The sequence below is a fragment of the Manacus candei genome, unplaced genomic scaffold, assembly GCF_025592945.1.
Source record: "Manacus candei isolate 608988 ecotype Guabito, Panama unplaced genomic scaffold, ASM2559294v1 h1tg000023l, whole genome shotgun sequence".
In the NCBI taxonomy this organism is placed as follows: Eukaryota; Metazoa; Chordata; class Aves; order Passeriformes; family Pipridae; genus Manacus; species Manacus candei.
Window position 1 is genome coordinate 14,831,686 of NW_026138071.1, and position 27,446 is coordinate 14,859,131.

The following is a 27,446-nucleotide window of genomic DNA, read 5'->3' on the forward strand; positions in this document are numbered from 1 at the left end:
CACAAACACCCAGCTACAGGGTCTCCCTGAATCTAGGAAAATATATACTTATATTTGAAAAAAACAAAATAGTTCATTGAAATATCACTGTGAAACATCTTAGACATGTTTCCATACCTCAGAAAGAAAGATATCTGATTCAAATATTAAATACCAGTCTCAAAACAGAGGTATTGATACAGTTAAGTTTTTCATAAGTTTCAAGTACATTTAAAGTTCTGTAATTAAAAAGGAATCTGCACTTTCATCTTAACTTGAAAGCATGACTGAATGTATGTAAGATAGAAAGAAGTCCATGCAAATATCAGCCATGGCAGTCATTTTGTGCTGTTGGTTGCAAACCAGTAGTATGAAGCTTCCTTGACAAAGTAAATATTCCAGCGGCAAGTTGTTTTAAACTCCCCCAGCAAGACGGTTCATTTACTGTGATTTATTTTAATTTAGATTTCTTTAACAGGTACTTTTTGAGAACTGTGCCTAATAGACCATTAGAGTTTTCCCAGATAGTTGCAGTGCTTCAGCACCTTCATCCTTCAAATGTCTTTGTTATTTTCTGTCTTCTTTCAGCAAATTTGTCTCTCGCATTGGGATGTAAATGACATGTGGGCCACATGATACCTTTGAGGATTATGCCAATTTTAAATAATAGGTTTTGTAGTCTCACTGCCATGCCAGAGAACCAAGGTAAGTATTAGCAAGAGGTCATCATATACTGCAATATATGAAACATAAAAAAAAAATAAATCTTTATCTGATTTGTTTCTCATGTTCCTTTCTAGTGAAACCACCAATTATTTTCAGGTGACTTTTTTTTTTTTTTTTGTAAATTCCACACATTCACAGAGCTGGGGTCATCATTTTCACAACAGCCAGAGATGTTTGCCTGTTCTGGATCACTTCCTTTCCAAGTAGTTTTATTTACAGTTGATTACTTCCTTAAGATCAAGATATGGTCCTTACTGCCAGCATGACTCTAAGCTCATCATGCAAAAACTCACAGAAAATGAATTAGTAGGTATAGAAAAATCCCTGAAAATCTGCATAGCAAAATCTATAGTAGATATGGTATAGAATGTATTCAAGCTTTAACTAATATGGACCAAGAAATGAACATTAAATTGGCCAATTTAGAATCACAGGGCTTCTATTAGGAATATAAGAAATTCAGATGTTGGAGTATGAGAACACTGCAATCTTCAAGCCCCCACAACCCAAACATACATCTGATGAATCCTGGAATATATAGATATATTTTTTAATAAAGCTACCCACAGAGCACAGACAACCAGATATAGTTTTCCCCTCCCCCCGCAGAGATCTCATTGCATTCAAACTACTGGTTTTCAGTAAAACAAACAGGGTTTAGTTCAAGATGGCTGCCCTGGGTATTCTCCCCTCAGTTAATTCACTTCTTTCCGACTAGGAGGACGTCAGAGGCTGAGAGAAACAGGATGCCAATTTAAGTGACCGTGGAGCTGCTGCTGCTGTTTGTTAAGCCTCTCTGATGGAGTATTAGATTTGTTTTGGCACTGCACTTCAGAAGACTCTAAAGGGCATACAATAATCTAAACCACAGACTGTCAAACTCTGGTTAGGCTGAGTTTCTCTCCAGTCCTGGAACAAGTATGACTCACCAACAAACAGCACATATACTCAAATGAATCTTAAGCACAGCGCTGGCAATGCATGTACGGTAGACAGTTCTTTTTAAGGGTTTGAGGCTTTATCTTTCTACTCTATGTCTGTGCAAATGAACTGGTCTCTTCACTTGCAAAATACATGTACAAGTACGTCACCTGCCTATTTTTCCAAAGAGTTACCAGCTACACAACATAGTGTAATAGCGATGGCTCTAAGTAAGGTATTCCACTATTGTTTGTATCAAGTGGAAATCTCCAAAATCAGTCTGTGCAACTGAGCCACTAATGTTGGGGTGACAATACACGCTGTGACACTGAACATCTTTCCTTCATGCCCGTGGCTGTCATCTAATTCTGCACTTAAAGAATGAATTGGCTGAAACATCCCTTACAGGAGAAAAGAAATTTGGCAGTAGGAAGTAATTATTAAATGTGCAACCTTCTTTTAAATTCATTATTAGCGCTGTGCTTTTAACACTGTGGTCAGAGATGTAAAGAAAACCCTGTGAATTTGCCATGAAAAACAAAACTAGAAAAACTTTGAAATATAATACTCCATTTTAGATATTGCAAAATATAAACTTGGTTACAGCTCGGGAACACTAAAACCTCCTCAAATCTTAAATATTTTATTTGCTATTAACTTCCTGAAAATAACTAAGAGTACATAAAAATTATGCTAGCAGCTACTTAATTCTAATTGAAAACACAATTCTTTGTTTCCTAGTGAGTCAAGACAGCAGTGTCCCCAAGAGACATTTTATTATACAATATAGTCTTGTTGTTTTGTAAAAAAATCCCAACACATTATTTTAATTGGTTCACACAATACTAAAAAAGGATGGATACTTGCAAACAAGAGCCAGACTTAAATGATACTGACATTTCCTTGAGAGGGCTTGGAGGGGAGGAAAAAGACAAGTAATTTAGATTTTCATCTTCTAACCATTCTGAAGTTGCTGGTTGTCAGAAACTGTAACATCAACATAAAGCTGAAAGTATATCTTTTGCCACCTACTCATCAGGTTTTTCTGCACAAACTACTTTAATACCCAGGCAGCTCTTTTCTTATTTTGAAGAGGGTTTCCCAGTTTTCACTTGCCCCCTTTCCTCACAACCACTTTTTGATATTATGATAAGAGACCTATTTGCTAATCCTGCTAGGCAGTTCTCCTGAAAGTATGTACTCTCTTGCTTCCCAGAGGTATATCATGCTTTCTAGGTTATCAAGTGAGTGAAGAAACTTAAAAGCACAAGTTTGGAAATAACAGCACATGGACTGCCAGTCCTCATTAAATCTGAGATCTATTACAGGCCACAATGATGGTTATGTTCTCATTCACCTTTCCATAAAAGCTACATGTCAGAACTCATTCAATATATTCTTGAAGAGTTCTAACATACAGGTTTATAACTAAAACAGTGCTATAAATGACTAGTAAATATAATACAAAGATGACAAAGTACAAGCAACTTTCTGATATTAGATAATATTTGGTTGTCACTGAGTGAAAGAAAATGCCACAGTCTCAGTATTGGCATCAAATATTCATACATTAGAATAACTATGTAATACACAATTCACACGTACACAGGTTTTTTCCTAGCTGAATTTATGATGAATGTAGTACCCATGAAAAAGTTGCATTTTAAACAAAATTCCCTTTACAAGGACAGTACTAATATAAAGAAGTCCAGAAGAACGCTATTTGGGGAAGGTTTAATTTGCATTTGGCTACCCACTGAGGCATACACTGCCAGATTTCTATCATATGCTAATAAAACAATATTCAACACCCAAGATTTTCAAGAATCAAAAGTACTTCAGAAGCAAGGTTATGCAAGTTTAACTTCTAAGTAAACAATTTAAGTACGAGATAACTTCAGATGTCCAAAAAAGTAGTATCTGAAAATTGAAAGTTATTTTTAAAGTTATTCAATTCACACTAAATCACTATGCTGAATCAGTTACATGGACACCTTACAGAAACAGAAATCAAAAGCTAATTATTTTTATGAAAAGAAAGTTTGGATAAGTTTTCACAGAAGAGAAGATTGTATTCAATGTGGTGCTAAAATAAACGATACTGCCAGAGACGGGAATTACTTTCTTCCTTGTTAATTAACATGTTTAGAAGAAAAGATCTAATCAAAAGATGACAAATATAAATAGACACTGCAATGAGTATTGCTCTTGGAATTACTTTTGTGGTTTTATAAAGTTATTAATAGTGTCGCTGTGAAAAGTAACCATATTTAGATAGCATTTATGAAAGTTTCCTAAAGCTCACTCTATGATGGTATTATGTATAACTGGAGAGCTGAGCCATCCGTACTGTTAGTCTGTCGAACCATAAACTTTGTTACTGTTAGCCTAATTTATTCTCCACTCCTTTATTTGTTGAATGTATTTTAGGATTATAATCCAAACATGTCCAGTCTTTCAAATTGGAACCAAATGGCTACGTATTTGTGGGAAAGTGAAGCTTAACAAGAAGTTGGTAAGCAGCTCAAGCACATCAGATCAGAAAATAATGTTGAAACACATTCAGAAAAAGCACTAAAAACAAACAGTGGTACACAGTAAGCAGACTGGCTCCTCACACGTAAGTAGGTGTTGCTAAGAACAACTGCTGGAAGACCTCCACTTGATAGCAAAGTTGTACAATGGTAAATAATCTAACAAAAATAGAAGAAAAACCGGTTTATAACTGTTTCTGTTGGAAGATGTCTGGACTCCTTTTCATTCTCTCTCACCTTTAATGCACCCACTTATTAATATTTCACTTGGCAAAGACTTTCCTACCTGGACTGCAACGGTTCTTTCACATACTGCAATTTCAAAAAGGCAATCAATTTTGAATTACTCCCACTGTACAGCAAACCCAAGTATGATTCTGTTAGCAGACATTATTCATATAAAGAGTCATAATAAGATTCAAGTTGTTATTCTCACTAAACAATTGTTTCAAACCATGACACAATTATGTAAAAGGCTCTAAATGTATTGCTGTAGGTATATAAAAAGTAAAAATAATATTGTAGTAGCATCTCCAATAAATACTCAAAATATGATTAGTATGATTTCTATGGAAGATGAGTTTGATTTATGCCATATTTTGTATGTTCACTGTTAGTTTAGATTTATAATGCATTTCATTCATGTCAAGCTATGTTTATTATAAAAATGATCTCCAGTTATTTAGATGGACTAGTGGGACAGAATTTTCCCCTTTAACAGGCATTACTTAACATCTTTCTGTCATAGCATAGACATGTCAACATGTATGTAATACAGCAAAAATGGCTCTGCATCAAATATTAACTGCTTTTGAATCAACACAAAGAGCTTTTGGGGGCAAAGTCTGCCTCTAACTACATTTCCACAAAACTGACATTCAGTACTATTTTAATACACAGAATTGTATTTCCCTATTACATGTTTAAAGGAGACTCCATTTCTCTCTTCTGGGCAGACAGAGTCGCTGTTCTGTTCCTCCTCAGTTTGCTGCCCTCTACCATTCTCTTCCCCAGTCATGTTTTGGCTTCATGCACATTTCCCCTCCAAGGTCAGCTGTATGTATCTGCCTTCAACCGCACCATTTCCTATTTTCCTCACTGACTTTAATTAAAGTTCCTTCCTTGCAGCTTCTTCTACTTTCCTGCATTTTGAGCTCACTTTACTCTCCAAATTCTGCTCAATATACACACCTAGTGCCTCCTTCCCATCCTCTTTGTCCTTTCATGGGTATTTACAAGTCTCCAATATTTTAGAATAACATAGAATTGTATATGCATAATTTCCTCTAAAATAAACTTTCTTTTGCATATGCTACAGACATTTATCCAACAGGAAGCACTAAGAGAATATGTTGATTTTTAAAGTCAACAAGCTTAGAAATATCTCTGTGATAGCTTTCACCCCAAACTAATTCTTACAGGTAGAGTTTTCAAAAAATAAAAGTCTTCCCATTAAGTCTACTACGTGAAAAAAGTCTACATAAGATTAAGTTGACGTTTCAGCCACAAGAACTCACACATTTACAGCACGTTTCTTACTGAGAACAAAAAAAAAAAGTACATTTTATGTTATGCATCTCCAAAAACATCATGAACACAAGTGCTGTGCTATTTACTTATTTGGATTAAGAATCTTTAGACAAGTCTTCTGAATTACAGAAAAAAATGAAAAAACTATACAAAAGTATATATAGTATATATAATCTTACTTTTTCATCATCATCAGAGAAAGGGGCACCTCCTGGAGTTTTATTTATTGCTTGGGCAACACCAATAATCTCTCCATCACTGTTTCTTATGGGCATGCACAAGAGTGACTTTGTCTTGTATCCAGTCAGTTTGTCAATCTCATCATTAAAACGTCGATCCTGCAAAAGAAAATAAAGAAACATTAACACACATTTCATATATCTAAGCTTTCTTCAGGCAGCAAAGTTATTTCCTCAGTGTCTGATATAGTATTTTTCAGTAGTATTATGCTGTTGTTCCTCTGTTATTACTACCCCCTTCTTTATCAGCTGTTTTTCCTCACTCAGAAAATAAGTACAAGGTTTACCATTACATAATTGCATTCGCTGAAGTCCCACATTTATGTTTCAATTAGAAGAATGACATAACTAAAGAATCACTACCAAAGCAGATACCAGGAGAACATGGAAAATGAAGATAAATGTATGAGGAACATAAATATGAGAAAAGTGAATCTGCATAACACGCCATGGACCTTGACAAAGCACAAACTCCTTACAGACACACACAATTCAGCACCACATCTGTGCCACACAACATCCTTGTCTCTATATGGGAGGCATGTGGATTTGACAGATAGACCACTCAGGGGATAACAAATTGGCTGGATAGTCACACTCAAATAGTTGCAGTCAACAGCTAAATATCCAAGGAGACCAGTGACAAATGACATTGCTCGGAAGTTGATATTTGGACTGGCGCTGTAACATCTTCGTCAGGAAAGTGGACAGTGGGATTTGGGATTGAGAGCACTCTCAGCAAGTTTACTGAGGACACCGAGCTGTGTGGTGAAGTTGACACACTGGAGGGAAGGAATGCCATCCAGAGGGACTGTGACAGGCTTGAGAGGTGGGTCATAGTCCTTGGTCCTGGCCACAGACGGTCAGAGTCACTTTGCCCACAGTTTTCACATGTTTTAACACAGATAAGCAAACTACCAGCAGCTAAAATGGTCATCCAGTACCTGCTTACCCTGTGGCTACAGGCAGTGTTCAGTTTCTTCAACCTTAACCAATACTGCTTGCTTTACTATCTCTATATTACTGCCAATAAACTTTCCTACCAGTCAAGCTGTGGGTAACCACACGGCCCTTGCAGGCACTGGTGAGGTCCTGGAGCTCCTCTGTGCACACACTGTAGCCCTCCAAGGCACTGAAAGAGCTGTCTGCAGTTCATCAGATGTATTTTCACAGAGTGTGTGAAGCATGCCCATGCTGGGGTTTGTACAAAAGGATAACAAGCTGTAAGGAATGCTGTGCTACCTTAATGGAGAACGAGTGGAGGAGAATGAGCAGGTCTGGTATGTACTAATTTCTAGATTATCCCTGGCTGGGAAGTCACCAGGGATATATTATGTTATACAATCTTATAACTGGTACATGAGAAATACCAGGAAGAATCAATTTCAGACAGAAGTGCTTTATGAAGTTGTGATGCTTCAAATTTATGTTTGTGAAGTCACTATACTAACACTACATAAAGATGAAATGAAAGATTTTATGGAGACTGTCTCACAATATTAACATTCAACAAAACCACTGTTGAGTAGCCTGAAATGGTATGGGCAAATATCTGGGTAGTCTGTAAGTTCCTAAAATGTAGTATACATGAACTAGAGTATTTTTTCATTAATCTGCAGTGCTCTAAGAGGCAAATGTACCACAACTCTCATTAGTGATAACAGAACAGAGCAACTGAATCCCCACAACAGATGTTTACCCTTAAGCTTTACATGACAAGTAGCAATCATTTATTCAAGAATTTTTCAAGTATAACTTTTTGTAGTGTTGGTTATTTTCGAATTCTGCTGGTCAGGAATTTCATCTAGCATAATCAACAGGGTTTTTTATTACTTAACATGTTTTAGGCCTGATTATTTCATATGCTTATGCATTCACTTATATTTAGGGTTTTTGAGCAGTGTTAATGCATAATTAACTACAAAGATTTTGATTTATTTTAATTAGTTCTTATATAAAGTCCCTAAATCATGATTGAATAAGCTTGCAATGTAATCCTATTTATCATAAAGCATGCACTTGTTAAAAAAAATACAGAATGTGTACTGTGAGCATAAGATCCCTCTTACAACAGAATGACAGAAATCAATCTTGTACAACCAAATACTGAAAATATTGATCATGTATGCTGAAGAATAAATATACTAATTAAAAGATTCTCTTTGAAGTAACATCAGCAAGTATTTTGTTATTTGTTTTCTAAGGCAATTAATGTGCCTGAGGTTACACATTTATTGAGGAATGTACACACGAAATAAATACTTGCATCACAATCAAAGATGACTTCACTTGCCAATGCAATCTAAATCATAAATAAAACTAGAATTGCTTCATACTCCTTGTCATTCCTACTCTGTGTGGGGCCACAGTGCTGCACAGACTATATTTCTACACCCAAAACTACAAAATTATTAAAATCTTAGTCATAGTACTGCAAACCCCGGTGCATTAAAAAAATTACTTAAATTTCATTTAGACATTTCTTTCTTCAGATCTGAAACACGGTTTAGGGACAACTGCCAATAACACATTTCACACTAAAGCAATAAAGGGTAGCATCTTATGTCTTGGTGAGAACAGATACTATAATACTTGTAGAATTTCCTAAGGCAATACAATGTAAAATACTATAAATTACCATTTTCAAAACCAAATTTATATTGCATAAAGTATGCACAGGGTGACAATATTACATCTTGAGATCAAATTACATTTGGTCACTGCTTAAGAAATGATGCCATCACTTTATAGAACACTTGTGAATAACACCCAGCGAAGACTGGTATGGTCACACACAAGCACCTATGCTAGGCCATGCTGCCACTTCACATCCATATTCTGTAGATGCTCACAATTTTTCTGTCAAGTAAATGGAGACTATTTTTGGCCCTATTTCTGTCTGTTGCACTTCAAATAAGATTGGCTATGTGGACTAGTATTCCAGCGCAGTACAAACACTTTAAAAAAATACAACAGAAACCTCAGGTTTTCTGGAAAACAAAGTACAGGAATGTCTCTGTTCAAACAAAACACTGTGCAGCAATCCATTCTCTTGAACTGTAAAACTCAAACTGCAGATCATAAAGTAACTCAAAGGAAGCTAAAAAGTTGAGAAAAGATATTGCTAACAGCACTTTTGTTCATCTTGTTAGAGAATACTCTTCAACAGCTCTTCTACAATCCAGAAAGGGAAATAATGCTGTTTACTGGCAGAAGCTCTGTTCCTCCAGGGTGAAGTGAGCATTTACGCTACAGACAACAGTTACAGCCAGTTCAGACCCCCCTGAAGGAACTGAGCTGTTGTACAAAATTAAATGCAACTCTGGTTTTCAAAAGTTTAGAAAACATTGGTTGTGAATTAATACCCATATTTGTCTCAAGTGATGAAAACAATCCATACAGTCTTTAATCTAAGAGTTGATTGTGATGAGGAAGAGAATTCATTAAATTTTCAATGATGCTAAAAACTGACAGTTTTTTTACTGACAATTTTATATCTATTTTTATTTCCATTGTAAACTCCAGATGGTATAGAAATAGACTGTTCTAGTCACCTTAAAATGTAATTTAGAAGTGCTCTACACTCATTCATCATAAAAATTAACATATATTTAGCTACTTTATTACTTATTGCACATTTTCATACATTTCAACCACAAGGAATTAATACCAACCATGGTATTTATAAACAGTTTATGGCCCTCTTCTGCCAGAGAATATCAAGTTCTTGGTTCTTTTTTCATCATGCTATTTTTATTTTGTTCTGTTTCAATTCTACAACTTCATTAGGAGTTGTTCCTCCTTAGACTTATTTCTGCCTCTGGAGTGTATTAAACAGTCTTTGCTTCCATAAAGACCAGATTACTAATATACAGTCTTTGATAAGATTCTTTTGAACTATTTGTACCTAACAACTTCTTTAGGAGAACCAGAGCCCCTATTGATGAATGTTTTTTAATAATAGCATCAAGGACCCAGATCTGTGTGATCTTGTGATCTTTCCACAGGCTTTTAAACACTTATATCAACTTTAACAGAAGCTGAACTGTTCTGCAGAGTAGAGAATCCTGCCTAGAAAGATACGGTTCTTCTACAACAGAAGAAAGAGAAATGCAGTGCAATTATCGCACAGTAGGCTTCACTAATTGATAAATTAAATATTATTTCTTCAACTACTTGTTGGTAATGTCTGAACTACTATTTGGAATTAGCTACTGTTGCTGAAATATTGATAATATGCTTTGTGCTATTGAAGAAACAGTTCCTGCTCTACTAATTTTGTTGCAAGCAAAACAGAGTACATGGAGAGAACACTGAAACTACAGAATGCCTTGAGCAGTAATGCTGTTGTTGATTTACATCTGATCCATCTTATAAAAAAGTAAACCTTGGACAGGGAGTTTAACTGAAAAAAGACCACGAGTTGTGATTTTCTTATCTGAATACACTCCATTAAGTGATACAGGTGGCATATGTAGTCATTGCCTTTTCAACAGGCCTCAAGATTAACCTAAGAAGTGCTGTTTGATCTGCAGTGCACAGTGGCACACAGGACAGGGGCTTGTGAACCTGTCCAAATTAGATAAATACAGTACAGGTGCCAGTGTCAGCAACAGATTTAATGAGCTATCAAGCCCATGTTCCTTAACAGACGCTACAGAGCAGAAGACACAGGAGGCATTAGCAGTCTGAAAAGTGCTGGTGTTTTCTTTAATGTACAGCTCATTCCTGCTCTATTGCTTCTCCTTTCAAGTAGATTCTGGAAGTTTGTATCTCCCCCTGGGACCTCCATACCAGGAGATAGCAAGCACAGAGCACCCTGAAGCAGACAGCCTTAGTCCCAGAAGGGTGCCGTTCCAGAGAAGCATCAACAGGTTTTGGTCTTCCCTACCATCTGATATCAGATTATCCACTTATGCTGGAGAACTGGATTAACTTTTGCAGAAGGGTATTACATCTTCAGAGCAGAAACTAAAGGTACAGTAGTATAAGAAAGTTAATGCAGTTAATTGGAAAAAATTGAGAATCATCAAGATGTGAAGTGAAACTATCCCTAATCTTTTGTAGAAAAGCAAGCAGGAATTTAATTTTGGTGACATTTGGGAAAGTGATGAGGAGAGATAAAAGCAAATAAAATAAAATACTGTTTCTGACAACATTGATACTGTTAAACCATGAAATACACACAGAAAGACCCAATAACCTGCATTATGTTCCAAACCTGTTATCCCCATGCTCTTCTTCTTTTATTCACTTATTGTCAAAATGTACATGGCAGGATCTAACGGAGATCATCAGTTGAGCTGTGATGGCCAAGAAGCTTAGACAAAAATTTATGCCTACCTCTCCCCACAGGGTAGTAACCCTGAGCAAGGAGGCCTGTTTAGCAGCTGATAACAAAGCTGGTAAGTCAGAGAGATGGGTTATGTCAGACTGCAAACATTTTGAGACACAAACTGTATTATCCCACATGTTAGAACAGCCTGCAGCACAACAGGGTCCTCATTTAACCAGGCTCCTGGGCAGTAAGGAGTATCAGGGCTTATGATACCAATGAAGCACTTGCTTTTATTTTTTTTACATCAAGACATATATTCAGAAATTAGGGACAGACTAGATACATTTGAGAGACTTCACCGTAATTTTAATTGTATGACAGTATTTTCATGCAAGAACATTCATGAACTAAAGTTTACCACTGCCTGTTTAAAACATTACTAAAACCAAACATAGCTGTTTTTACTGCTTTGGTTCTATATAATAAGATTTCTACATAGCAGAGACATGAAATATGTGAAGACTGAGGCACTTTTAACTGGAATTTCAGAACTGCCAACAAGGAAAAGTTATTCTATAGGAGAAACCCTATCCTTGTCTCAAGGATATTTATTGATTGTAAATTCTTATTAGGTAAATATTACCCTGTAAAATGTGATGCTCAGTCAAGTAAAGACACAGAAGAGAGAAGTCTTGATTGATCAATCCAAGTGCTGGTATTTCAGCTGCCTGTACAGGGACACTAATCCCAGTTTGTTTTAGGCATATTTAAAGACTGTCAATAAATGAGAACAGACAAACATCTTCAAGGGGTTTCTTTATAGAAGACCAGATTAAGTTCTGGAATTATATAACATTATCAGAATCTCAAGTTTCTTAAAAAAAGAAAATCTAGTTCCTGTAACTGTGAGGATAACATTAAGTATGATCTGAAAGTAATCAATAACAGAGGGATCAGAAATGCTAGACCCTGGAACAGCAGTTGTGAGCAGCATGAATTCTCATCATTGAGCTGGTGTATTCAAATTCACTGTTTTAGATCCTGTACATTCAACATATGAGATGAAAACTCAAAATATTGACTGTGCTTGCAAGCTCTGATCCCATATGATATTCATTAGCTTGGTGTACCCAGGATTTCAGGCAATTTGAATCAGGATCTAACCAAATGATACCTATCTTTTGTATCTTGAGTCCTCTGGATTGACTACTGTATTCATAAAATTAGTCTGTAAATTTGACTATGAACGTTACACAAATTATTGGGCAAGCAGTTAAAAGTCAAATCAGCTGTATTATTGATAGAAGTGGTAAATGAAAAAAATCCATTAGGGCCCATCCCTGTTTTCTTTTATGTCAGTAGCAAATTGATCATGTATCTGAATTCACTAAAGAACATTCATTGATCATGATTAAACCTGAACAGCTACACTTAAAGGCCTACAAAAAATAATCCACGCTGACCAGGAAGAAGAGACAAAACCTCATTTAAAAAGGTCACTATTTCTGTCATTTACTAAAATAATTTTAACATTTCCAACCAAAAAATTCTGAAGATATGCACTATTTCACAGGAGACTATCGAGGGTCTCTGAAACCCCCATGAAAGAATCGAAACAAGTATTTTGTTTTTGTTATACCTTACTTGTTGTAGATTATGTTAGAAATTAAAAAGTTTTGGCTCCTGAAGGAAGTTTCACCAACTGCATTTCAGTGTTGATTTTCAGTTTAAGAAGGTACTTCATACATTGTTAGTAAAGGTATGAGTTTCACTGGGTTTTTCTGTTTTGCTTTTTTGTTTGTTTGTTTGTTTTCCCTAACATAGAACAGCTCTTTGAACTTGGAAAGAAAATAAGTCTTTTTACAACCTTAAGAAAACTAGGTACATTTTATGTAAGCATTATTAGCATAATTTAGAACAAAGAAGAAAAAAAGTATAATCCTAACCCGAGTTAGCTAAAAATCAAATAATCTAATGGAGGACGAAACCTGCCTGAATATATTTCCAGGAATTAAGTCTTCATGACAGACACTGTTCTCCAATGACCAAGGAGAAAGCGTTGAATCCAGTGAAATCCACTAAGTGCCTCAGCCAAAGCTAACAGATACAAGAAAAAGTAATTTCTGATTTTATTTAATGATTTGAGAACACTGCTTTTTAATCACACCGAAGAGAACACTACCAAAGGTGTTCAATTAACAGGCCTGGCCTGCTATATTTTACCTTCACTGCACCATTTTTTTGTAGTTTTTTTTTTTATTAGAAAGGTCTTTATTAAAAAGAATGCACAATAAGCTTGCATCAAAATTTCCATGAATATACTGTATTTAAATTACTGATTGAGTTGCTAAGTTGTATAAAAAATAAATAATATAAGTAGCATGTTTGACAACATTGTTAACCTGCGTATTACTGTACTACCAAACTGCACGGGACAGACAAGTTGATTTAACGTACTTGAATGACTGGATTTATAGGAAGCCATCCTGCAAGAGCCTTTATACTTACAGAAATAAAGAAACTGAAGTTGGAAGAGTTTATAACAATTCAATTTCTTAATCATGCTTCCTATGACTATAATACATAAACTTTTATAGAAAACAGAAAGAGCAATCCAAAAGACAGCAAGTTATCTAGATTCAAAGCATAACATTAAAAAAGTTAAATACAAATAAAAAAAAATTAGGGCCTGCAGTCTGTTCTAGATGCATTTTTCTAAAAATCACATATGGTGCAAACTACACTGTGCATAAACAGGAAACAGAAACCAAGCAGCAAACCTCTACAGTAATGGAGAAACCTTGTAGAGAAGAAATTCACACACAAAACACAAGTAATGAATCTCTATGGAGACTTCCATATAGGGATTGCTGCAGCTATTCCTGTTATCTTCCCCAAAATCCCTAAAGCCCCAGAGACAAAGGCAGCAGGAGAACAAACTAGTACCAGGCAGCATCATCTCAAACCTAATTTTCACAAGTAAATAAGCACAGCCCAGTTATATTGTGACTATTTATATAGTGACAACAATATTTCTTACAAGATAAAATAAATAGATAAGAACACACAAAACAGCTCAGAACTCTCTGTTCTTTCCAAAACAATTCTTAAAGTAGGGAACACTCATCCTCAAAAAATTTTCAGTTTCCAGATTTAAAACTAAGACTATATGTAGTTTGAACTTCTAAAATAGCTTACTTTGAAAAAAAACAAAAAACAAAAGAAAAAACCAAACAAAACAAAAAAACCCACAAAACAAAACAAAAAACAAACAAAAAACCAAAACAAAAAAAAACCAAAACCAAAACAAACAAAAAACCAAAAACAAACAAAAAAAAGGTGTTCATTCGCAACAATGCAATACTAAAGTTTTTAGTGTTTCCTTTTTCTTCCCCACATGTCAGCAGCTTGGGGCTTTGTTGAGTTTGATTGGTGGGAGTGCCTCATATGGTCCTTTTTCTGACCATTGTTTCATTTATTAGTTAGACAATGGATATAAATAACAATGCATAACTGGCACAAAATTGACATGAAAAAACAGTATATTGGTATACAAGCACTAGCAAGTTTGCAGACATAACTGTCTAGCTAAGAAGCATAAAAACAGTTCATGCTTCATAGTCTGAGATGATCAACAGCAGAAAATATTCCTGTAGGACACTACCCAGATCCATCACATAAGGGGTTTTTTTCTTCCTTCAAAACAAACTCCTGTTAGATCACCAATAGTACAACAATAAGCCAAGCTGTGGTCTTATGTACAGCAGATTCTGTGCACTTCTATTTTGCATGTATCACTATTAAAGAAGCTATTTACAAAGAAAATTTTTTTTCTCTAATTTTAAGTATTTTGAGATCAATACCTGTTTGCTCCATCACAGCTCTCCCGGCATGTACCAGACCTGACTGAAGCCCCACTGAGAACCAACTGCAACCATGTCCATGCTCTTATCTTGTTTGAAACTTGCTTTGAAACAAGGCTTAATGCTGAGCTCCTAAATATTTATGATTCTTCATATGAAATATATACACATGGAGGGTGGCTTTAAAAAGCTGATACTCCTATGAGCAAAGACTCCTGGGTGTTTCACAGCAGAAATCTATGTATGGGTTTAACCCCAGCACCTGCAGGAGATTACTCAGGTGGGCAACAGATGGTTTCAAGTACTACAGAAGCAGTATAATAGGATTCTTGAAAAATAAATTAAAAATATTTTATTTTAACAAAGCAGTAGTGTTATCAACAAAACAACACTCATTTTTAAGTGCTCACTGTAGAGACATGAAGCTCAGACTGCACACTGTTGCTGTTACCCTGTTAACACACAACTCTGCTGACCCCGTAGCTCAAGTCATTTATTTTTCATAGTTTGTCAATAAGGTTATTTTAGAAATGTAAAACAAATTAACTCAGGTAATGATGCATATAGGCCTGTTTATTACCCTGGTTATTCTATGGAAAAGCTATACAACAGCACATGACTGTAAATAACCAAAATGAAATATCCATTTGTTTTGAAAAATCGAAAACCAATCAAGCAGAACAACAAAATCATTTACCAAATGAAACTACAGCTTTACTCAGTCTTGTGTTTGCAACAGGATTTCAGCTAAAATCAGAAGAGCCAGATTCTGACAGTCACTGACACACTATAATGAAATATACAGTATTACCTTCTCATGAGGAAGCTCTAGGCAGAGTTTGACCAGTTTCACATCTATTCCACAAGGAACTTCTTTAGTGACTGAGGGGAAAAAAATCCCTTAAAACTTCTGTAGTCTTCAGACAGACTGGCTGAGCAATATACTAGTTAATGTCTGTCAGCTTACCAAAAGCAAAACCACTGTAGCTCTTCAAAAGGCTTTTCCTGCACAAACTCTGCAAGACCAGCAGTGCCAGTGTACACTGCATTGTGCAGCCCTGCCTGTCCTGGTGATCCACCTGAGCTGCAGCGTGGAGACATGAAACAACTGAGCCTTTGGGTGGCTTTGGACACATGCCAATCTATGTGTCTCTGGAGCTCCTGCCCCTGGCAGGATGTCTAAGGTGACAGTGATGGTGGTGTGACCTGAGAAGGTCTTAGGATGTTTTACACATCAGTCAGAAACTGCTCCCTAAGACGAAGACTTATGGTGTGAGGGAAGTGACAGATGAGGAGACCTCCTCAGCTGCTGTCCTGAGAGCTCTCTGCCCTTCCCTCTCAGGGGTGCTGCCTCCTGCAGGAAGATCACCCTCTCCCAGGCCAGCATCACTGTGACACAAAGGATGTGTTCATGGCCACTGGGTTACAGATTCAGGAATAATTAAACAGCCCTTCACCAATTTACTGACTTGTACTTCGAATTTCAAGCTTTCCCAAATTTTGCACGATGGGCTGGAGTGCCCTTTCGTGCAAAGCACATCAGGGCAGTTTGGTTCTTTACTGTTGCAATTATCTCCTGCATTCCCCATGGTACTTCCTAGTCATGTTTAATGCAGAGCAAAAAATTTGTTTTAACAGTTTTTTCTTTATTACAAGGAATTTTTTAAACTGCTGTTTATTTTGCTTGCCAGGTCTCATTCTCTTTGCTCTCTAAAGAGCAACCTCTATCCTTGTTAAGAGTCAGCACCGAAATGAATACGGCTGTTGTCGGTGCCAGCTGCCCAGTGCTGCTGAATAAAACAGTGCTCAAATGCTTCTCATTCGCAGAGCTGAACTTCCCAGGGCCCAGGGTTTTAATGCTTTAACTGCTCTTTAAAATTGAAAGAGACACACTTAATATTGATGATGACAAACAGCTACCCTGCGTAACAAAATGTGGCTCATGCCTCTTCCTGACCTTTACACCAACAGCCAGTCCCACATGGGTACTCCCAGGCTGAAAGCTTTGCACCCCTGAGCTGTAGCTTTGTGATGCTGTCCTGGCACAGCAGGAGCCAGTGAATGCTCAGAGCTCACCAGGAGGGCATGAAAAAGACAACATCCATGCCTGTACCTAGGTATTCAAGGATGTTTAAAACTTACTGAAAAGGGATGTGTGCGCATAACTATGTTACATTTGGCATAAGCTTGAAAGAGGTAACAGGAGAGTCCAGCAGAAAGAGAGCTCAATTTGTCTCTTATTTTGCTTCATTTTAGTTCCAGTAATGTGGTTACATTTTCTTTTTGAAGACTTGAGCTGTACTGAAAAATAATTCTGATCGTATTTTATAGCACTTTCTCCAACTTACAAAACCCATCTCTTAGCATGACTCCATTTAATATTTTTCCTCTCTTTGCTACACATTTTATTAAAACATCCATCTGGTAAGACATTTTTGTCTTCTGTCTTTTAAAGCTACTTTTTAAATTCCAAATGTAGTGTAAGATGTACAGAAACTTTATTCAGCTGACACTAGAAAATGGCAGATCATATTTTTCACCCCTTTCTGACATATGCTTACTATTCTAGAGGGTAATATTTTTTCCACTAGTTAGAAGAATTTGGGATGCTATTAAATTATCTCCCAACTTTTGCACAGCTAAAAGTATAGCAATAACCAAACGTTATTTGTGATTTTAAATGTTTATTATTTAAACACTGCTCTAAAAGATGGGAAAAAATTGAAATTATCAGTAATTTTGGCTAAACATCATAGATATCCTGTGAGAAGGAGGGATGACGTGAAAAAATCCATAGCTTTAAATAGGAAAAAAAATTTAAACAATTCCTAAGAACTACAGTTAATGGCCTCTCTGCCTGTATACTTACAATATGTTTAATAGTATTCACATATGACTACAGAACCTACATCTATTCTCTCCTAAGGGGAGCCTCAATGGACGTTTAGGCCACAAATTTCCTTGCCAGTATGACCAAATTCTTCCAAATGAGTGCTCAAGACATAGTGCACTATTCACATAAGAATAAGGAGTCAGAAATGCTTCCCAAAATTAACATATGGCAAGACCAAAGGCCCTATAATAGAACTTAAAATGACTAAAAGTTCAATTTGTAAATCAGCTGGATTAATTTTAGGAGAAAGAGTTCTAGACTGGCTCCAAAATGCACAGAAAGTATCTAACTGCTTTCTTGTTCTCAAATCCTCTGTATTGCTAACTCTTGCAGATCAGATAATATACTGTTATAAACTCTCATCACATGACTTTGAAATGTAATAAATAAAGCTTTTAATGACATGAATGAAATTGTGCAACTTTTGAATCAGTCATATAACATTAATCTAAACCTTTCCATAAACTACTTGTCAAATTCTTTTTTGCTGTGAGCTTCCAAGAAGTTTGTTCAGTTACAGCTGAACTTCATAAATTAAATTACTGTGAGATATTATATAGTCATTGTTTAGTATTAAAATAAGTGATTATTATACAGTCCTCAATACATAATATTAATTCTAACCCTTATATATATGTATGTTTATTGAATTAAGAAAGATTGTTTACATGAGCAGATTTAGAAAGTCAGACTCAACAACACTAACAATCACCTGGATTGTGGAAAAACCCCAGCCTATTACTGATTTAATTTTTTAGTATTTTTTTCTTTTTAGAAAAATAAATGTGCAACTGAAAAACTACACTGCCTCTGAAAATTACACAGCCAGTCATTTACAAATACTTCCTAAAGCAGTTGGTGTGTGTATGGGGACAGGGGACTTCCTGCATGAAACAAACTGCAAGACATGACAGGACTTAATGCTGATTGCACTGAAGTACCATTAATGTCAGTAGTAGCTGACCATACAAGCAGGCAACGCACTTTCCACTCAGTGGTAGAATTCCAACTGGTGTTTGATCAGGCTCTGAGAAAACAGAGATGGTTGGATGATAATAAATAAATTACCCAATACTGTAAACTAGCTAATTGATGATATGGAAGTATATTTACCTCTTTTTAAACAACGTCATTAATATAAAAAGCAAGCAAAAGAACTTTAATCTAAAAGTGTTCCTCTGACCTAATGTAAGGCCTTTTCTTACCAAATGAGTAGCATAAATACAGAAACCGTCTTCAATGGACAAAAAATGGTGCTGTGCTGTCACCACTTTTTCTCCAGCTCCACCTGACAGAGTTTCCTGGTGGTGCTGTTTTTTACCTGACAGTTGATTAAACACTTTCATCATCGGTGGCAATACTGGCAAAAATCCTATCATCATATTTATTAATTTTTAAAGTGCTCTATTGTGAGCCCTACAATGACCTGAAACGGAACAGCTGTCACTTCTTCACACACATGTACTTGGGCTTCCATAGAGCTCTTTTTACTATTTAATTGGAAAGGTCTTCTTTTAATGATGCACAATGGATACATACACTTGCCATGTAAGAGAAGATAAACTGTTACTAACCAGAAATGTAACAGAAAGCAGATCCCCCATGTTATTATCAAGCAAAACTTTCATAAATGTTGCAAGATGTTAAGCTTCATTTGCACTAAAGTCAATCAGAAGTAGCTCCACTGAAAGCAGGGAAGTTGCAACTGATGTAATTACAAGATGGACTTGAATTAGAACTTGCCCATCTACTGCAACTAAAGTACTTATGGCTTAAATACACAATGAATTTTATTATTTATAATATTTAAATTGACTTTTAATAAGAGCCAGACAAAAGTATAACATAAATAGTACTGGGAATGACAACTTTATGGATTGTTTTTCACTTTCCTCTGCGAATGAAACAGACAATAAACTGTTTAAAGTTGCCGGACTTTTTCACAGGGAAGTGAACACAACGTGAACAAATGTTGAATAAAAAATAATACAGTTTCCCAGGACCAGAAAACACACTGTCTTTCTAGGGGAATTTTCACCTCCAAAAAAAGATGGCTGGAGTTATCCCGAGTTAAAAAGAGGGATCAAGCTCTTTCCCGGCCAAACTCAGACATCCTTTATCTGTTTAGTGAGTTGACACTATCGAGAACATACTGCTTCACCTGCAGCAGCAGATATTCTGGGAACTGCAGAGTTTTTAGTAGTGCAAATAAAAACAGATTGCAAGAGAAAGTGTAGAATGGAGAAAGGGAAAAACAACAGAAGAAAGCCAGTTGAGATTTTTCTTTCAAAAGTAATCCAATACTCATTTTAATCTGAACATTATTACCAAGCTCTTTTCATTCCCTTTGAACTCTGTGGGTTGGGAACATCTGTCAGTCTGGATCTGTGAGGTGTCCGGTATTTTTCAAATACTGCTTGACAAATAAATAAATATTCAGCTTCAAATATCTGTATTTTAAAAAAAAATCTTGTTTTTCGAGTTTCTTCCTTGTAGTTTGCTACAAAGCATCATCAGTTTTTTAATGTTTATTATTTTTGTTATTACTGTAGAGCAAAATCAGACAATGGGCAACGACTGTTACTAAAATTCTTAAAGACATACATCTCCCACCTTTCTAATGCTTTCCATGATCCTAATTGAGATGATCTGTCACTCTGTGGTTCTTAATTTTCTCAAGAACCTCAAATTGCTGATAGTGACTCACACAAATAAACACTGGAAATAGACCCCTGGAAAAAGAGGTACATTTCAAGCAAGGAAACTGAAGGCTCTGTCTGCAATAACACACTCAGGGAAGGGCTCATCTGTCCCTGCTGAAGTCAAAGGTAATGTTTGCCTTCAAGCCAAAACTACATTTTCACAATTCACACTGAAGCCTCTAAAAGAGTAAAAAGTGGGAATAGTCTTTGTTGGATAATAACAGGACTGGTTATATCACTCCTAGGAATAGGTTTGAAAACACATGCCACGTGGGCTGAGTGGGCATATGCAAAGGTGAAAATACATGCCCTTTTGAAAGCAATGAGATTTTTTTTCAGCAGTGGACAGGCAGGGAACATTGAGACAGAGATTTAAGAACACTATCACTGGGACTGTCATGAGCATGCTTTGAAACTTTTCTTCAGCCGACTCCAAAACATGTTTTCAAAACACATGAAGCCACCTATCGTTCCTGTGAAATTGAGAAGCACTGCTGTACCGATTTCAGTGCTACTTTAGCCTCATCGGCCAACTGGGAGGGGCTTTCTCTCTCGCCTTTACCGGAGCCCCCTCTCACCCCGTCAACAGTTGCCCCGAGCATCCCCGCGGCTGCTCCGCGGAATCCCCGCCGCCCCGGCTGGGACGCCCCGGCTGGGACACCCCAGGGGAGGCTGGGCGGCGGGGATGGACACCCCGGGGGAGACTGGGCGGCGGGAGGGACGTCCCGGGAGGCGGCGGGGCCGGGCGATGGCGGGGCTTCTCAGCAGATACCTCCCCTGCCGCGGTGCGGGAGAGTTTGCCCGGCTCCTACCTGGTAGGCGTCGGGAATGTTGACCGTCTCTCCGTGCTCCGCCACGTAGCCGATGATGCCCTTACCCCAGGGCACCTGCACCTCGTTGCTGTTTTCGGTGGAGCCGCAGGGCAGCAGCGGGGTACCGGCGTGCACGTCGAAGAACTTGGAGACCAGGGTCTTCTTGCCGGCAGCGGCTCCTTCCACAAGGAAGAGGGAGCTCCGGTCCGCGTCCACCATGAGGCAGACGAAGATGAGGATCTTGTAGCTGAGGCTGGTGAGGTCCAGGTCATTGGAGATGTCCTTGACCAGCTCCAGGAAGAACTGGCGCTCGTTGTGCTCCTTGAGGTAGCGCTTGTAGTCCAGGGCGGTGGGGGGGTACTGAGGCAGGCTGACGCGGGACTCCAGCAGGGCACTGAGGATGTGGGCGGTGGTGGGGGGCAAGGAGCTGGCCTTCCGCAGCAGCGCCCGCCGCCGCACGCTGCTCAGCGGCTCCTGCGCCCGGGCGTGCACATGCTCGTCGTAGGTGAGGTTGACGTGGATGGCCTTAGAGCGGGCGAAGCTCTTCCGCAGCTCCTTCTGGGACGCTCGGCGCTGCAGTCCCCCGCCGCCGGGGCCGGGACCGCCGGGGCCGCCCGCGCTACCGCAGCCGCCGCCGGGGCCGTCGCTGCTCCGTCGCTCCTCCGACGGGCCGGCAGTGGGGGCGGCGGGTTGGGCAGGCGCTCCAGGGAGCGAGTTCTTCCTCTTCAGCCACTTCTCCACGAGCTCCGGGTGCCTCTCTAGGAAACTTTCCACGGCTGCCACGTCGAGGCCGGCATCGCCGGCGGTGGCCATGGTGCCGGCGGCGGGGGTGGCTCAGGCCATGCCCTGCCGTCGCCACGTGCTGCCGCCGCCCCGACGGCCGCCCCGGGGCACGGGGGGACTGCTGGAAGCCCCGGCGAAGGGCCGCTCCTGCCCCTTGCCCGGGCCCTTGCTCAGAGCCGCGCCTTCTTCTCACCACCTACTTTCCCCCCCCGACCTCCTTTTCCTGCCCACCACTCTTTATTAATAGTAGTATTATTCGTATTTTTCTAGATATTCTTTCTGCTTCTCGGATTTCAGCCCCTCTCCGGCTCTGGCCCCAGTCCTCGGTTTCGGGCCGCTCCCCTGGTGAGTCGGGCAGGCGCTGCCGCCGCGCCTCTGGAGATGCTCCGGGAGCGCTCGGGCAAACCCCTTCTGCCAAGTGCTGTCAGTGCTGGCGGCGGCTGCTGCGTAAGCCAGCCGGCAGACCACTGAGAAGGAGGGAGGGGAGGACGCGTGAGCCGAGCGGGGGGGCAGGCGCGGGGGAGGGAGGGCTGGCAAGCCCCGCTGCGGGTACGAGGGGGTGCCGTCACCCGCCTGGCCAGAGCCGCCTGAGCAGAGCGGGCGGGGCGCGCAGAGTCCCCCAGCAGGAGGACCCCCGGCAGTGGGGAGCTGCGCTAGGGAGCTTCATTCAACAACATCGGGGGGAGAGGGAGGGGCCTTTTGTTTGTGATGCGTGTTTGGGGAAGAGAGACGAACCGGGCTGTGGGCCGCGGGAAAGGCGGCGGGAGGTAATGCGAGCGGTCTCATTAAAGAGCTCTAATTTATAGCGTTATCTGAGCTGATTCAGTACTTCAGGAGACAGGCGGAAAAACGGAGCCCATTCAAGAATCTCGAATGAATTCCGTTTCTTGAATCTCTGCGTTGATTTGCCTACAGCCTCACCCGTGCGGAGACCCAGCTCTGCCCGGTGCGCACTGCACCCGCGGCGCTTCCCTCCTGGCGCGGCGTGCGGGCAGCACCGCGGGCTCTGCCCGCCAGGAGCCGCCCAGGGCTTTCTGCCGAAGCCGCTTTCCCGCAGGGCAGCCCGGCGGGAGCGGGCCCGCTGAGGCGCTCCTGAGTGTCTGCTCCGGCATCACCGGCTGACAGACGGAATCCGACCGCATCCATCGCCGGCAGACGGACGGGGGTTATTTTTATGCGCACGTGGAGCACGTTTCATTGCTTAATCAATGCCTACGCGTAAGCGATTGAAAAAAACACAAGAGTCATGGATCTTAACACGTGAAAAATGTCTTTCATGCGCTCACCAAAGACTGAATGAAGGCCGCTTCAGAAATTCATGAATGGGAGTTTGGGTGGCTGGGAAAACACACGGGCAAATCTTCAACCAAACGGGATTCCGACCTGCCGAGGACCCTGTTCCTGCAGCAGCCCCTTACGGCGCGGGGTCCAGACAGTGCAAGGATTGGGAGCGCTTTTGGGACAGGTGTCGGTAGCTCAGGGGGGTTCGCGGGTGTCAGCCGGGAGAGGAAGGGCTACGTGTGTGTCCCAAAGGATTGCCGCGTCTCCCGCAGCAGTCGGGGGTGACAAGGGACTCTGTGCAGATGCTGCGGCTTCCGCAGCTAGGAGACTGCTTAGGAAGCCACAGACAAAGGATTTTGGCTCCCAGTCTCGGTGCCCGCACTGTTGCAGGCTGAGCAGCCGTCCCCTCCCTGCTGCCGGTCCCAGGCCGCTATGACGGCAGGGCTCCGTGCCTGCCCCCCGCCTTCGACGGGGTTCTGGGCAACTCTCCGTTGCACAGGGATGCTGCCGCAGGAGGACGGGCTCTCCATTGAGAAACCCCGCCGCCCGCGGCACCCCCTCGGCAATGGGGCAGGCGGGGGGCGCCGGGGGCCGTCCCCGCCAGCAGCCCCAGCCGCTGGGGAGAGGAGGGAGCCGGGCTGGCCCCGGGCTGCCGTGGCGCTGGGAAAGGGGGCGCGCCCGGCTGCAGAACCCGCGGCGAGGGGGCTGCGGGGTGCGCGGCGTGCGGGGCGAGGGGCGGCAAGCGCGGGGGTCGGAGGACACGCTCTAGGGGGTCGTCCCCGAGCTGCTCGCACCTCTGATGAAGCTCTTTCCTTGCAGGTGGCTTGGGTATGAAATGGCAGCGCATCTCCGCGGGGGCAAGGGCGGCTGAAACACTGCTCTTGAGGCGTTTCCGAGCGCGCTGCCGACGCGCCGCCGGAGCCGTGACGCAAAGGGGTTCCACACGCGGCAGCGGGCGCAGCCCTCCAGACTACGCCGCGACTGTCACATCGTCCGCGGAGGCCCCGCTCTGGGAGGACGCAGCCGAGGGGCCGCCCTCGCCCCCCGCGCCGCCGGGGCCGCCGCTGAGCCGTCCCCGCCAAGGGCGCCGCTGCCGCACGCCCCGAACCGCATTTGCGGTTTTGCAGCGCTGGCACAAACACTCCCCTTACACAAAGAAATCGTATGAGCTGCTGGAGGTCGGTCTGGCGCGTACCCCCAGCTCTCAAGCAAGGACTTTGGGTGCGAAATAATTGTATCGAAATAATTTTTACTATTTCGCTGCAGTAAGGTTTGGTCTGAGCACTCATACCCGTGTTTACTATGAAATGGTTACTGTGTAGCGGTTCTGTATGTAAATACTTAAAGCAATTTAGTGTTTCTGTAAGCCTAGGTATAAACAATATTCCATTACCGTTTCTTCAAGGTCTTGCGGCATCTTTAGTTTATTTTCTGGGACTTTATGCATGGGATTCATTACATTAAAAATCTGGATATTGATAATCTCTCAAATAGCAGAGTCAAGACTTAAGAAAGTAAAACTGCAGTTGTCTCCACTGCATAAAATACATAGTGAATGCTTTACTGTAACACCTTAATTGTAAAGAAGTTTGCCACCTTAAATCTGTGTATAAACTAGAAGCTCTTCAGGATGAAATGTGACAAAGATGATCACAGTGGCTTGACTGTTCTATAACTTGCATGGGCTTTGGACATGGTATCAGGATAGAACCTGATTCAGAAGCCTAGCCTGGTGTCCTGTGCATTGGTGGATGTTAGGAGAAAACTGGGGTCTGTCTGGCACACATCAAACTATACATCTGTTTGTATGATGAGTAAACCAAGTGCACTGTATACTGGGCTGCAGCTTCATGTGTGGGCCTGAGATAATTAGTTTAAGCCTTTTGTGGGAGGGCCAAAAGAAAAATGGATTTTTCAATGCCATGAGATTGTGCTGCCTTCGTAATTTTACAAGCATGCTGTACTGAGGTACAGGCAGCTTACATCTGATGCATCTTACATATGATGCACCTTTAGTCAGCAGGGATGCACAATGCCAGCTCAAACAGCAAGAAAGGCTTTAGCCAGTCTCACCTGGTTTCCTTGGGTACAGACATACAGAGGTGCCCTAAAAGAATCACAAGCAGAAATATCAGTGCATTTCTCAGGCAGAGTGTGTTTCTCTGTTCAGAAGGGCAGTGATAGAGCGCTCCTCAAAATGAAAATGAGAAAAGCACTTGAGAAAGTTTTTGTTATTCAGGCAGATGCTTTAATTGTCTAAACAGTCAACAGAAGAGATCCTGACTATTAAACTGAAAGGGGGAACTATCTTAAAACTAAGAAAAACTAAGAAGCACAAAAGAAAAGAGAAGCAAGTGCTCACCCAGTTGTGTCAGAGAAGTTGTTACCTGATGCTTGCTTATTCCCTTCCTTCAAACCATCAGTTCAGTTCTATGGAGTGCAGAAGACAATCAGTTAAAGCCCCTGGTGGGTAAGCATTGAAGCAGTACCGATAAAATGAGCACCTGGGAATAGACACTGTAGCTTTACATAGCCATAATTGACTAATATAGTTTCAGTGGGTGTTTGAATAACTAGTTGCAGAATCAGGTTCTCACATGTCTTTATAGAAAGGAACAGTATTTGTATAGAACCTTCTATTTCTGTAGACGTCTCTATATGAAATGTATAACACCATATAAATAATGCCCACCTCACAATGTTACTAGGACACAACATCTCAAAACATATCCTTATTTGATTTTGCTAACGCCAGTCCCTAATGAATAATTAACATCAAAATACTAAAACTTGACATAGGAGCTAGTCAAAATTAAAACCATCTTTCACTAACATTGCAGCTGCTGAAGCAATGTTCAATGAAGTTGCTTTTTTTCCAGGTATGCAAATAACATCAGCTCTTTCATTCTGCTTTTTAATCGCAGCAAAAATAATTTTTGAACCAGGAAGGTATTTCTTAGGGTTTTCTAAATACTCTTGTCAGTGTATTCTCACTCCAAACAACTCACGAAAAACAAAAAATATAATAAAGTACAAGGCTGGCACAACATCGTACATGTATGAAAATATCAATGGTTTCAAATCAAAGGTGTGATGCTTTTGAATGTTGTCCATGTAGAATCCAAGATAATGTGAGCATAAATGATAAATGATACACATTGTCTTCGTGTCACTTTATTAGGTAAAATATAAGTCCTTTTTGCATCACAGAAAGTTGCAGTTCTTTGCACCATTTCACATACAACTACTTACTACTTTTAGAGTATGTAAGTATCTTTGCAATTCCAATATCCAGAGGATCCAACCTAATTTCATACAGTTTCTGAAAATGAACATCTGGAGATTGACATGAAATTCATCAAGCTCTGCTCCATTGAGGGGCATTAGAAAAAGGGTTGTCAATGGTCAGTTCCTGGAATCTCTTGACAAGTTGAAAAACCATTAGTGTTTCCTTCTAAACCTGCTAAAACCCGTCTCTGTCAACAGAAGCCTACTGTTGTACTTAAAACTACTGCAAGACCTACAAATGACATGACCACGTTTTTCTTCTGTCCTCCAGAGTTGACTTCCCATTGTCTAAAGTGGATTTAGATATTGCTTTGTTGACTTTCTTTTAAAAAGTTGTACTAACATTGGTATGATGTTTTCACACAATTTTAATGGGAAAAAACAGTCAATATGTGCTGACAATGTTTTGTATGAAGGAAGTCCCAGTATAAAGTGAATGTCACAAAATGTTTCCTAGAAATCACAGAAAAATAAAGAAGTCAGCCAATTCTAAAGCACTTTAGTAACCAGAAAAAAAAAAAAAACAAACCAGGACTGTATTTGTAGTTAATTGTTTGATTCAAATAATATAATTTATATTCAAATAATAGAAATAAAAACAATGAAACCCACACAGA

The 27,446-nt window shown here is 40.2% G+C and overlaps 1 protein-coding gene across 1 annotated transcript in view; it reads right to left on the reverse strand.

Moving 5' to 3' along the window:
* Nucleotides 1-22,625, reverse strand: part of PDE11A (phosphodiesterase 11A) — a 128,164-nt gene extending 105,539 nt beyond the window's left edge. The window contains exons 1-2 of the mRNA XM_051787836.1: nt 21,478-22,625; nt 5,870-6,028 (exon numbers count right to left, since the gene is read on the reverse strand). Coding sequence (XP_051643796.1) covers nt 5,870-6,028; nt 21,478-22,290 — 972 coding nt within the window. The 5' untranslated portion in view covers nt 22,291-22,625. The remainder of the gene's footprint in view (nt 1-5,869; nt 6,029-21,477) is intronic.
* Nucleotides 22,626-27,446: the final 4,821 nt, after the last annotated feature.